This window comes from Pipistrellus hanaki, assembly GCF_964339955.1.
Source record: "Pipistrellus hanaki genome assembly, chromosome: 1".
Classification (NCBI taxonomy): Eukaryota; Metazoa; Chordata; class Mammalia; order Chiroptera; family Vespertilionidae; genus Pipistrellus; species Pipistrellus hanaki.
The window spans coordinates 82,459,549-82,474,180 of NC_140503.1; the positions used below are offsets into that span (position 1 = coordinate 82,459,549).

General features: G+C 41.2%; 1 protein-coding gene across 1 annotated transcript in view; it reads right to left on the bottom strand.

Annotated features, from left to right (window-relative positions):
- Nucleotides 1-14,632, bottom strand: part of SNX6 (sorting nexin 6) — a 69,879-nt gene that overhangs the window by 18,932 nt on the left and 36,315 nt on the right. The window contains 1 exon segment of the mRNA XM_084874905.1: nt 4,664-4,739. Coding sequence (XP_084731031.1) covers nt 4,664-4,739 — 76 coding nt within the window.

Genomic DNA, 14,632 nt, shown 5'->3' on the forward strand with positions numbered 1-14,632 from the left:
TACTTGAAATTTATTACAGAAAATCTTCCCATTTTAAGGTAACAGTCTAAGCCATACAATAAAACCTAAAAACTTTGTATTGATATTCTTTTTAAATATATTTTATTGATTTTTTACAGAGAGGAAGGGAGAGGAGAGAACTAGAGAGCTAGAAACATTGATGGAAGAGAGACATCGACCAGCTGCCTCTTGCACACCCCACATCAGGGATGTGCCCGCAACCAATGTACATGCCCTTGACCGGAATCGAACCTGGGACCTTCCAGTCCGCAGACCGACGCTCTATCCACTGAGCCAAACTGGTTTTGGCTCTATTGATATTCTTTTTAAAAAAATATATTTTATTGATTCTTATTTTTTTAAATAAATTTTTATTGTTATTATTACAAATGTTCCTTCCCCCCCGCTCCATTGCTGCTCTCCACCAGGTTCCCACCCACCCTCTACCCTTTCCCCACTCCTATTGTCCTCATCCATAGGTGCACAGTTTATGTTGTCTCTTCCCACACCCACCTCTCCCCTTTTCCCCAAGAATCGTCAGTTCACTCCCCTTCCATACCTCTGATTCTATTATATTCAACAGTTAATATTGTTCATCAGATTTTTAAAAAAATTTCCTTGGTTTTTAGATTCACTTGTTGATAGTTACATATTTGTTATTCATAATTTTTATCTTTGTTTACTTTCTCTTCTGAAAGAACCCCCTTCAGCAAGTCATATAATTCTGGTTTGGTGGTGATGAACTCCTTTAGCTTTTTTTTATTAGTGAAGCTCTTTATCTGGCCTTCGATTCTGAGTGATAGCTTTGCTGGGTAGCTTATTTTTGGCTGTAGGTTTTTACTATTCATCACCTTGAATATTTCTTGCCATTCCCGTCTGGCCTGCATGGTTTCTGTTGAGAAATCAGCTGACAATCATATAGGTGCTCCTTTATAGGTAACTACCTGCTTTGCTCTTGCTGCTTTTAATATTCTCTCTTTGACTTTTGCTCTAGGAATTTTTTTTTTTTAAATATATTTTATTGATTTTTCACAGAGAGGAAGAGAGAGGGATAGAGAGTTAGAAACATCGATGAGAGAGAATCATCGATTGGCTTCCTCTTGCACACCCCCTACTGGGGATGTGCCCGCAACCAAGGTACATGCCCTTGCCCGGAATCGAACCCGGGACCTTTCAGTCCGCAGGCTGACGCTCTATTCACTGAGCCAAACCGGTCCCGGCTGCTCTAGGAATTTTAATTATGATTTGTCTTGGTGTGGTCCTCTTTGGATTCCTTTTGTTTGGAGTTCTGTGCGCTTCCTGGACTTGTAAGTCTAATTCTTTCACCAGGTGGGGGAAGTTTTCTGTCACTATTTCTTTCAGTATGTTTTTGATATCTTGCTCTCATCTTCTGGGACCCCCATAATTCTGATGTTGGTTCGCTTGAAGTTGTCCCAGAAGTTTCTTATATTATCTTCAATTTTCTGGATTCTCTTGCCTTCTAGCTTCTGCGGAGGAGTGTCTTCTGGCTCTTTATGTTCCAAATCTTTGACTTGATTCTTGCGATCTTCCATTCTGTTTTTAGGACTCTGTATAATATTTTTTATTTCAGACAATGTATTCTTTATTTCTTGTTGATCCCTTATCATTTCTTGTTCATTCCTTATTAATTCTAGTTGATCTCTTTTCATATCCTCATAGGTCTTATCGATCTTTTCTAGGAAATTCTTGAAAAGCCTTATAAGCGCAGATTTGAACTCTATATCCAGTCGCTTTTTGTCCTCCATTTCTTTCGTTTGTGATCTATTTCGTCTTGGCATTTTCGCAGTTTCCCTGATGGGGCGGGGTTTCAGGGTGGAGCCTACAGTTTTGGCTTCCGTCAGCCCCGCCCTATGCGGTTCCTGAGTCTTAGAAATCCCCAGGGTCCTTCAGTACTCGTTGCAAGCGCCTCTGTGAGAAAGGTGCCCTTGATTTTCGCCTGCTACCAAACAGTCTATGTTCTCCCCCAATGAGCTCGGTATTGGGGTTCAGTTCAGTTGGAAGTGGAGTTGGAGGTGGCGTTCAGAATAGTCTGGAGCCTGTCTCCTTCCCACCAGGACAATCCCGCGGCACAGCCGGCCGGCCCTTCTCTGCGCTCAATGTGCGCGCCTCTGGGACCTCCTTTCGCCGCTCCCCCGGGGTTCCGCCTCGCAGCCCAGCTCCCTCTGGATGAGCCTGGGTCCCCGGGGTCTGGCCTAGAACTGGGGTTCAGAGCAGTTGAAACTGGGGCCCAGCAGAGTTGGAGCTTTTATCTCCTTCCTGCTAGGGAACGCCAGCCAGGCACTCGGCCTCCCTCCTCTCCGGTTCCGTCCTCTCCGCGCGCCGCGTGTCTCCGTACCTTAGGCTTTTACAGCTCCTCCGTGCTTCCTTCTGGTTTTCTCCTTGCTTCTCGTTGTAGAATTTCCAGTCAGTCGACTTTCCTGTAGTTCTGGGTAATGTCCACTTTATATTTTAGTTGTATTTTATTGAAATTGTTGTGTGCGGCTGCAGCTAGGTGTTTACCTGTGCAGCCATCTTGGGTTCTCCTCATTTTATTGATTCTTTACCGAGAGAAAGGGAGGGGGATAGGATAGAGAGCCAGAAACATCGATGAGAGAGAAACATTGACCAGCTGCCTCCTGCACACCCCCCACTGGGGACGTGCCCGCAACCAATGTACATGCCCTTGACCGGAATCGAACCTAGGACACTTCAGTCTGCAGGCCGACGCTCTATCCACTGAGCCAAACCGGTTTAGGCCACTTTTACTTTTAACTAAACATCCTCTTACCACCAATTAAAAAAAAAACCAATGCAAAACTATTAAAGGGTATCCTGTAAAATAGGTAGCTATCGATGGCACTATAATTGCATTAGGGCAAATACTACTGAAAGCTAAAACACCATTTCATGAACGGTCACTTTACTTCAAAGAACTTGCTTTGACAGGTTTATGTCAGATAACACTGGGCAAGGTTGCCCTTTTTTTTTTCTCCATGTTATTAAAGAATTAAGAACTAACTCTTTGGGAACACAAGCATGTTAAATAGTAGTATAAACTACGGTACCTTGTTTTGCTGAAAAACTTGCATCTTACATGTCTACTGAGAAGCTACGTTAGAGGAAAAGTTCAAGGATGTGGTTTAGAGAAAGTCATGAACAATGAATATAGTTTCTCACTTAACGTTTAAAAAGAAGTGAATTATTTTTCACCGAAGAGTTGGGTTAAAACAATATTGTAGGAGCAACTAAATTAAATCCTGTCAGATTAAAATTAAAGTGAAAAACTAGCATTCTATATAAAGGATAGCTGTGTGTAGGCAAACTTCCAGAGGGTGATTTTACACTAACATGCAAACACCTTCCTCATCTGACTGCCTTAATATTCACAAAATTATAAAAATTAGAACAGCCAGTCTCTTTAAAAAGTACAAACTGATAGCATTAAATTTCACTTTAAACGTCAATTTGGTTCCCTAGCTGGTTTTGCTCAATGGATGTAGCATTACCCTTCGGACTGAGGGGTCCCAGGTTCGATTCTGGCCAAGGGCACATGCTCGGGTTGTGGGCTCCACCCTTCCCAGTAGGGGGGCAGGCAGGAGGCAGCCAATCAATAATTTTGTCTTATTGATGTTTCTATCTCTCTCTTCCTCTCTGAAAATAAAAAAAAGTGTATATATTTAAAAAAATGTCAATTTGGGCCACGACCGGTTTGGCTCAGTGGATAGAGCGTCAGCCTACAGACTGAAAGGTCCCAGGTTCGATTCCGGTCAAGGGCCTGTACCTTGGTTGCGGGCACATCCCCAATAGGGGGTGTGCAAGAGGCAGCTGGTCGATGTTTCTCTCTCATCGACGTTTCTAACTCTCTAGCCCTCTCAATTCTTCTCTGTGTAAAATCAATAAAATATATATATTAAAAAAAAAAAAGTCAATTTGGGCCCGCCAGAGTGGCTCAGTTGGTTAAGCATCCGTTATCTTGCGCACTGAAAGGTTGATGGTTAGTCAGGACACATAAGAAAGGCAGCCTCCAATCAATGTTTCTAAATTCTCACTTTTATATGTCTGTCTCCCTCCCTCCTTCTAAGCATGTCCGAAGGTGAGGATTAAAAAACAAAGTCAATCTGGCTTTGGAGGTGTGGCTCAGTTGTTTGGAAAGTCATCCTGTATACTGAAAGGTAATGGATTAGATTCTTGGTCAGGGTACATGCGGGAGGCAACAAATCAACGTTTCTCTCTCACATCAATGTTTCTTTCTCCCTCCCTCCCTCCCTCTAAAATAAAAAAATAAAAAAAAAGTCAATATGGCCTCCTATGAAATACATGTATGTAATTCCAAACAGCATTTTTAATTTTTAACAAACATTATCAAAACCTAAGAATATTTTGACATATAATATGTCTCTCCATTTCACCCTTATACATACACACCAGCCCATTTTCATCAAGTGAAACTTTGTAAAGTTAAAAAATATATACACTAAGGTCCATTTTTATTTTCCAGATTTTAAAAATTGACACGGACTTAGAGAAGCTCCTTGTTATCAATGTGTTTTGAGAAAAATATTCTAAAATGTCTACTGGGTCTGAAATATTGTGTGTGCACAGCCTGACAACAAACTGCTTGTTTTATTTATGTTTACTGTTTTAAAAAAATCAGAATCCTTACTTGCATATATCTGTAGAATCCTGAGTTCCTAAAGCATATAATGAAGAACCAATTCTATTGTAATCGTCTGCAGCACCTATGGAAAAAGGTTCAAGAATTTAATATATTTATTCTTTAATTCAAAAATACTGAGCATCTACCTGCCAAACAATGTAATAGGAGATAGCCATAATACAATACGATGAATATTACATTAGAAGGAGATACAAACTACTTTGGTAGCAGTAGAAACAGATGATTTCACCTGAGTAAGTCAGAGAAGGATTTACAGACTCTGCAGAATGAGTTTGCGCTTGTGGGATGAACAAATCTTTACCAGGTAATGTGTAAGGAAGATAATTTCAAGTAAAAAGGGAAGAGCATGGATCAAGGCCAGAGAGGCATAAAAGAACATCGTATAATCAGAAAGCCTTCTGGGACTATGGCACTGAAGGGTACAGAGGGAAATTGAAGATGAAAAAATTAACAGGAAGCATCTTAGGAAAAAAGGTTAAACCATCATAGAGTCTGCATTCTATAGAATGGATGCCATTAAACATTTTATAGCCATAGTAGTAGTACATCAACCTGATAAAGATGTCAGTTTTTAAAAAATACTGTTACCCTAGCCAGGTTGGTTCAGCGGATAGAGCATCAGCCTGTGGCCTGAAGGGCATGTGCCAGTTGCAGGCTCAATCCCTGGTCCCAGTAGGAGTGTTTTTGGAAGGCAACCAATGGATGTTTCTCTCTCTCAAAAAAAATAAAAAAAGAAAAAAGAAAAAACAGAAAAAATAAATATTCTTGGGTGAGGATTAACAAAAAAATAAAAAAAGATACTGCTTCCTAGAATAAAGACTAGAAGTGCAGAGACACAGAAAATGGAGTAACCAAACTAGAAACTGAGGGCCAGGATCAAGATAGTGGGAACAGTGAGAGCACAGAGGAACTAACAAAGCTAAAGGATATTTAGGAAAGGTAACAGGGAGGATTTATAAACAGTAGACCTGATGTAGGAGAGGAAATTATGACCTTGGGAAACTAGATAAATGGTGCCACCATTATTCTTGGGTACTAGAAGCAAAGTACCAAACTTTAGCACAACACTCTTCCTAGGGCTTGTTCCACAGGACAATGCACTTGTGAGAAAAGATTATGTAGAACAGATGCTTCTATTGGGTTCAGAGAAAGGAGAGTAGAATGCTATGGTTAAGAGGCTGGACCTAGAACCAACCAAACTGCTTAGGGCCCAAGCCCATCTTTCAAACTCACCAGCTACATGACCTTGGACATATACGTATATCACTTAACTTGTCTATGCATTTTTACAAGGGTTTACTGTGTTTATTCCCTAATGAAACAGTAATCCTTACATTATACTTTATTATATCATTTAAAATTACATTAGCCCTAGCTGGTTTGACTTAGTGGATAAGAGCGTTGGCCTATGGATTGAATGGTCCCAGGTTTTTATTTTTTTTATTTTTTTATTTAAAAAAAAATATATATTTTATTGATTTTTATACAGAGAGGAAGGGAGAGAGATAGAGAGTTAGAAACATCGATGAGAGAGTCATTGATCAGCTGCCTCTTGCACACCCCTACTGGGGATATGCCTGCAACCAAGGTACATGCCCTTGACCAGAATTGAACCTGGGACCCTTCAGTCCCCAAGCCGACGCTCTATCCATTGAGCCAAACCGGTCCTGGCAAACCTCACAACAAACTTTTAAAATAGGTACATCATTCAATTTTTGCAATATAAACAATTTAACTTGCCCAAGGTCACACAAAAAAACAAGTAATGGAGCCAGGATGCAAAAGGAGGCTCTCTGAATCTCGAGCCCGCGAGCCTTCCCACGCCCCCGCCTCGTAGCCTCGGTGCAGAACGGGGGTACCACCACCCCCTCCCAGGGCTGCTGTGAGACTCACATGGAATAATAAACACAAAGTCCCAGGAACACACTGGGCATCCACTATTCGGAAGCTACTAAATAACTCAAGGTCCCACAGTCCGTGGAGAAACCAGGATTAAAAGCGAGCTCTGAATCTTGTGCTTTCCGGGAGAGCGGAGGGACTGAAAACCTTTTCTTGGCTTCCACTCCTGAAGCAGAGTCAGTACGGACCTTCCCTCGGCCCCTTACCGTGCGCCCGGGGTCAGCGAACACCCGACGGGCCTCTCCAAAAAGGAGAGGCGCCCGGGGTCGCTTTAGGAAGAGTTAAACTCTATCAGCTTCTCTCACCTGCCAAGCTGGCTGCTCGGGTCACAGGTTTGATTCCGGTCAAAAGCACATACCTTAGCTGTAGGCTCAATACCCAGCCCTGGTCGGGGTACATACGGAAGGCAACCGATCAATGTATCCCTCTCACATCGATGTTTCCCTCTCTCTGTCTCTTGCCCTCTCTTCCACTCTCTCTAAAAATCAATGGAAAAATATTCTCAGGTGAGGATTAAACAAAAATTAAAAACAAAACACTAAAAACAAACAAAAAAATTAAACCCATAAGACTAAAATTTAACTTTTATAAAGAAACTTTGACCTGACCAGTGTAGCTCAATGGATGAGCATTGGCCTATGAACCAGAAATCTGGTTCGATTCCTGATCAACATGCCTGGGTTGTGGCTGGATGCCGGCATGGGGTGACAATTCTAGTTAAGAACAGATGCCCCAGCCGAAACCGGTTTGGCTCAGTGGATAGAGCGCCTGCCTGCGGACTGAAGGGTCCCAGGTTTGATTCCGGTCAAGGGCATGTGCCTTGGTTGCAGGCACATCCCCAGTGGGGGGGTGCAGGAGGCAGCTGATGGATGATTCTCTCTCATCGATGTTTCTAACTCTCTATCCCTCTCTCTTCCTCTCTGTAAAAAATCAATAAAATACAATAAAAAACCCCAAAAAACAAACAAAAAACACACACAAACAGATGCCCCAGTTGCAGGCTCAGTTCCCAGTAGGAGGGAGTGCAGGAGACAGCCAATCAATGATTCTCTCATCATTGATGTTTCTATCTCCCTCTCTGAAATAGATAAAAAAATATTTTTTAAAAACCCACTCAGAAAACTAGTAACTTTGGAGAATTTTCTCAACCTAAAAAGAGTCATCTAGGAAATGTACACCTAACTTCACAATTAATGGTTTAAGACCAAATATCCCAAGAAGATAAGGATCAAGGTAAAGATGCCTGCCCTCAACACTTCCATCAGCACTGGAGTGGAAGGTATACTACAGTACAATGTACAATGGTGCAAAGAAAAGAAGGAAATGGCATCTAAACTGGAAAGGAAATGTAATTATTTTTATTAGCAGATGATCATCTATATAGAGAATACTAAGGAATCTATAAAATAGTTACTAGAACTAGTGAATTTATTTAAGGTTGAAAGATATAAGATCAATATTGAAAATACATTGTATTTTTAAACATTAGCAAAAAACAAAAACTGAAAGGTAAAAAAACACATAATTTACAAAGCATCCAGAAATAATCAAGGATCAATCTAAAGATGTATAAGATCTGTACAATGGAAACTATAAAACATTGTTGGAAGAATTTAGAGACCTAACTAAATGGAAAGTATGCCATATTAATGTATAGAAGATCAATAAAAAAATGTCAATCCTCTCCAAATTGATCTATAGATTCTATACAATTCCAATTATAATATTAGCTGGCATTTTTTGTAGTAAGTGACAAGGTGATTTTAAAATCTGTATGAAAATATGAACTACCTAGAGGGACCAAAGAACCTTAAAAATATTTTTATTGATTTCAGAGAGGAAGGGAGAGGGAGAGATAGAAACATCAATAAGAGAAAGAACCATCGATTGGCTGCCTCCTGCACTTCAGCCTGCAACCGGGGCATCTGTCCGTGACTGGAAGTGAAGCTGGGACCCTGTAGTCTGGGCCGACGCTCTATCCACCGGGTCAAACCAACGAGGGCCAAAATAGCTTTTATAAAGAGGAATAAAATTGGAGAACTTATACAAGAAAAGATGTTTAAAATCACTGGTTATTAGAAAAATGCAAATTAAAACCACACCAAAACAACACTATATAAACAACAAGAAAGCCCACTGTATGGGAGAACATATTTGCAAATGTTATCACTGATAAAGGTTTAATCTCCAACATCTACAGACATCTTATACAACTTAATAAAAGGAAGCTAAATGATCCAATTAAAAAATGGGCCGAAACCGGTTTGGCTCAGTGGATAGAGCGCCTGCCTGCGGACTGAAAGGTCCCAGGTTTGATTCCGGTCAAGGGCATGTACCTTGGTTGTGGGCACATCCCCAGTAGGGAGTGTGCAAGAGGCAGCTGATCGATGTTTCTCTCTCATCGATGTTTCTAACTCTCTATCCCTATCTCTTCCTCTCTGTAAAAAATCAATTAAAAAAAATATATAAAAAATGGGCAATGGACTTAAATAGAATCTTTTCAAAAGAAGACAGAAGAAAGGCCAAAAGGCACATGAAAACATGCTCAAAGTCATTAATTATCCGAGAGATGCAAATCAAAACAACAATGCGGTACCATCTCACACTTGTCATAATGGCTATCAACAACAAATCAACAAATGACAAGTGTTGGCGAGGTTGCGGAAAAAAAGGAACCCTCATGCACTGCTGGTGGGAATGCAGACTGGTGCAGCCACTGTGGAGAACAGTATGGAGCTTCCTAAAAAACTGAAAATAGAACTCCCATTTGACCCAGTAATCCCACTCCTAGGAATATATCCTAAGAAACCAGAAACACCAATCAAAAAGGATATAGGCACCTCTATATTCATAGCAGCACAATTTACAATAGCTAGGATTTGGAAACAGCCTAGGTGCCCGTCAGCAGATGATTGGATTAAAAAACTATGGTACATCTACACAATGGAATACTGTGCTGCCATAAAAAGAAGGAATTCTCATCATTTGCAGCAAGCTGGATGGAATTGGAGAACATTATGCTGAGTGAAATAAGCCAGTCAATGAAAGAAAAACACCACATGATCTCACTCAGTCAATGAAAGAAAAACACCACATGATCTCACTCATTTAAAAAAAATATATACTTTATTGATTTTTTTACAGAGAGGAAGGGAGAGAGATACAGAGTAGAGAGTTAGAAACATTGATGAGAGTCATCGATCAGCTGCCTCTTGCATGCCCCCTACTGGGGATGTGCCTGCAACCACGGTACATGCCCTTGACCAGAATCGAACCCGGGACCCTTCAGTCCGCAGGCCGACGCTCTATCCACTGAGCCAAACCGGTTTTGGCTGATCTCACTCATTTATGGATAATAAGGAACATTATAAACCGATGAATAAAAAGATAGTTACAGAGACAGTAAAGCAACAGACTATCAAATTATAGTGGGGAGGGGAGGGAGATATGGGGGAGATAAGAGATCAACCAAAGGACTTGTATGCATGCATATAAGCATAACCAATGGACGCAAAACTCTGGGGAGGGAGGGCATGTATGGGAGTGGGGGGAATTGGAAAGATATGTACACAAATAATACTTCAATAAAAAAATGAAAAAAAAGATACAACACTATATTTATTAGAATGGCTAAAATTAAAAAGACTGATCATCCTTCTTTAAAATAAATTTTTAAAAAATTGATTTCAGAGAGGAAGGGAGAGGGAGAGATAGAAACATCAATGATGAGAATCATTGATCGGCTGCCTCCTGCATGCCCCCTACTGGGGTCCAAAACTGCAACCCGGACTTGTGCCCTTGACCAGAATCGAACCTGGGACCAATTCAGTCTGCAGGGTGATGCCCTATCCATTGAGCCAGACCAGATAGGGCCTGATTATCCTTCTTAACAAGAATGAAGAATAACTCTCACACACAGCTGATAGAAATGTAAAATTGTATAATCATTTTGGGAAAAAGTTTGGCATTTTAATTTAAAAAAATTTTTATTTTAAAATGTATTTTATTGGTTTTTCACAGAGAGGAAGGGAGAGGAACAGAAAGTTAGAAACAATGATGAGACAGAAACATCGATTAGCAACCAAGATACACGCCCTTGACCAGAATCAAACCTGGGACCTTTCATTTTTTTTTTTTTTTTTTTAAATATATTTTATTGATTTTTTCACAGAGAGGAAGGGAGAGGGATAGAGAGCTAGAAACATCGATGAGAGAGAAACATCGACCAGCTGCCTCCTGCACGCCCCCTACTGGGGACATGTCCACAACCAATGTACATGCCCTTGACCGGAATCGAACCTGGGACCTTCCAGTCCACAGACCGATGCTCTATCCACTGAGCCAAACTGGTTTTGGCAAACCTGGGACCTTTCAGTTCGCAGACCTACGCTCTATCCACTGAGCCAAACCGGTTTTGGCAAGTTTGTCATTAAAAAAAAATATATATTTTATTGATTTTTTTTTTTTTTTTTTTTTTTTTTTTACAGAGAGGAAGGGAGAGAGACAGAGAGCCAGAAACATCGATGAGAGAGTAACACCGACCAGCTGCCTCCTGCACACCCCCCATCAGGGATGTGCCCGCCACCAAGGCACATGCCCCCGACCGAAATTGAACCCGGGACCTTTAAGTCTGCAGACCGACGCTCTACTACTGAGCCAAACCGGCTTTGGCGAGTTTGGCATTTTTTAAAAAAGTTATACTTCACTACATGATCCAGCCATTCTATTTCTAGATATTGCCCAAGAGAAATGAAAGCATAGGTCTATACAAATACTTACATAAAATGGCTCATGTAAGCTTTATTCACAATAGCCAAAAGCTAGTAACAACTCGAATGTTCACCAACAGCTATGTAGATAAACAATCATAATATATCCATAAAATGGAATATCACTCTGCAAAACTATTGATATGCACAACATAGATGAATTTCAAAATAATTTTGTTGAATTTCAAAGCTAGACAATAAAGTGTATTATTCCACTTGAAATTCAAACTAATCTATAGAGACAAAAAGCAAGACAGTGATTGCCTGGATACATGAGTGGGACAGAGGGATTACGAAGGGTCACAAAGAAAGTTTTGATGGTGATAGATATGTTCATTTTAATTTTACTCTAGTGATGATTTCAAACATGTCAAAACTTATCAAATTGCATACTTTCAACTTTGCATCTTACTGATATCAATTATACATCAATAAAGCTGCTAAAAACCATTAGCCTATCTTGCATTTTGAATGGATCGTTTACACACACAATTTTATAACATTATACATTTAGGAAGTATCGGTTCAATAAATGATGTCTTGGCTCTTGAGAGAAACCAAGATGGCGGAATAGGGTAGACACCCGAATGCAGCCTACCACAACAAATTTGAATTTAGAACTGGAAAACAGGGGAGGCATTGCCCTGAAGCACCAGACGGCTGGCTGAGAGGAGGCTCTGCCATCTGGGAAGGAGAGAGAAGGCACGCTGAACCTCAGAAACTGTGAAGGTGCGGAGAACTGTGCGAGTGAAAAGGTGCTGGCTTACTCCCGGCGTGAGGAGAGGAAGGGCCGGACTGAGTTCGCTACTGACTTACTCCAGGCGCACAGAGAGGGCGGACAGCTAACGCTTGGCTGGCTTCCTTGTTCGAGAGAAAAACAGAATCACCCTATTGCTCTGATAGACAGCCCCAGACAGGGAGAGGCCAGACTGTCAGGCAGCGGGCAGAGATCTCTCGGAGAGAGGCCAGAGGCCATTACTGCGGGACTTGGGGAGGAGCCCAAGGGAAAACAAAGCTTGTCTTCACCAACCCGAGACTCTGCCCCATCCAAGCTGAGCACAGAAGCTCTCCCAGAGGCTGGCTTTCTCTAAGGAGAGACTGGCCGGAATCCAAAGCTTGTCTGTGCCTTTACCAAAGAGGTGCGTGCACCTGCAACCAATCTTCCAAAACTCACCATGAACAGGACTTTTCTAAGGCAAGACTGACAGGGAACCAAAGATTGTCTGCGCCACCCCAAGACCCCACCCCATCCAAGTGGAGTACAGAAGCCCTCCTAGCTGAGACACTGCTGATACTCACAGCCAATTGGCTTGGAGATCAACGCTTCCCAGTGTTACCCTGTTTCCCTGAAAATAAGACAGTGTCTTATATTAATTTTTTCTCCCAAAGATGCACTAGGTCTTATTTTTGGAGGATGTCTTATTTTCGGGGAAACACGGTATTAACAATAAGCAAGGCTTAACAACAAGACTGCACACACAGCCAACAAAGGGCTACACCAAGACTGTCCACCGCAGGTAACTGGAAAGGCTGTGCTACTGGGCTCTACCAGAACACCTAGCACACAAAACTATTCCATCAAATCAGGGAAACAATTAAAATGCAGACAAGAGGAAAGACACAAAGGAAGGAGATGGAGGAAAAGAAAAGATTGGACATTGAGTTCAAAACTACAGTTATGAGGTTATTCAAGAATATCCTAAAAAAAAGGCCGATAAAATAAATGAGGATATGAAAAGAGAGCAACTAGAAATAATAAGGGATCAACTAGAAATGAAGAAAACATTGTCTGAAATAAAAAATATTATACAGAGTCCTAAAAGCAGAATGGAAGATTGCAAGAATCAAGACAAAGATTTAGAACACAAAGAGCCAGAGGGCACTCCTCCACAGAACCAAGAAGATAAGAGAATCCAGAAAGTTGAAGATAGTGTTAAGAAACCTCTGGGACAATTTCAAGCGAACCAACATCAGAATTATGGGGATCCCAGAAGGAGAGAGAGAGCAAGATACTGAAAGAATACTGGAAGAAATAGTGACAGAAAACTTCCCCCACCTGGGGAAAGAAATAGACTTACAAGCCCAAGAAGCCTGCAGAACCCAAGGAGGACCACACCAAGACACATCATAATTAAAATTCCAAGAGCAAAAGACAAAGAGAGAATATTAAAAGCAGCAAGAGAAAAGCAGGTAGTTACCTATAAAGGAGCACCCATACGATTGTCAGCTGATTTCTCAACAGAAATCATGCAGGCCAGACAGAAATGGCAAGAAATATTCAAGGTGATGAATAGTAAGAACCTACAGCCAAAAATACTCTACCCAGCAAAGCTATCACTCAGAATCAAAGGACAGATAAAGAGCTTCACAAATAAAAAAAAGCTGAAAGAGTTCATCACCGCCAAACCAGAATTATATGAATTGCTGAAGGGAGTTATTTAGGAAGAGGAAGAAGATAAAGAAAAATTATGAACAACAAATACGCAACTATCAACAAGTGAATCTAAAAACCAAGGGAATTAAAAAATCTGATGAACAATATTAACTGGTGAATATAATGGGATCAGAGGAATGGAAGGGGAGTGGACTGACGATTCTCGGGGGAAAAGGGGTGTGGGGGTGAGGGAAGAGACGGAACAAAAACTGTGCACCTATGGTTGAGGACAATGGGGGATGGGGAAAGGACAGAGGGTGGGGTGGGAACCTGGTGGAGGGGAGCAATTGAGTGGGGGAGGGAGAGGAACACATTTGTAATAATTTGAACAACAGCCGAAACCGTGGTAGAGCGTCGGTCTTCGGACTGAAAGGCCCCGGGTTCGATTCCGGTCAGGGGCATGTACGTTGGTTGCGGGCACATCCCCGGTGGGGGTGTGCAAGAGGCAGCTGGTTGATGTTTCTTTCTCATCGACGTTTCTAGCTCTCTATCTCTCTCCCTTCCTCTCTGTAAAAAATCAATAAAATATATTTAAAAAAAATAATTTAAACAATAAAGATTTATTAAACAAAAAATGATGTCTTTATAAAATCTGTTTTTTAAAAAAATATATTTTATTGGTTTTGTACAGAGAGGAAGGGAGAGAGAGAGTTAGAAACATCGATGAGAGTCATCGATCCACTGCCTCTTGCACACCCCCTACTGGGGATCTGCCCGCAAGCAAGGTACATGTCCTTGCCCGGAATCGAACCCGGGACCCTTCAGTCCCCAAGCCAACGCTCTATTCATTGAGCCAAACCGGTCCCGGCAAAAAATGATGTCTTTTTAAAAAAATATATATTTTATTGATTT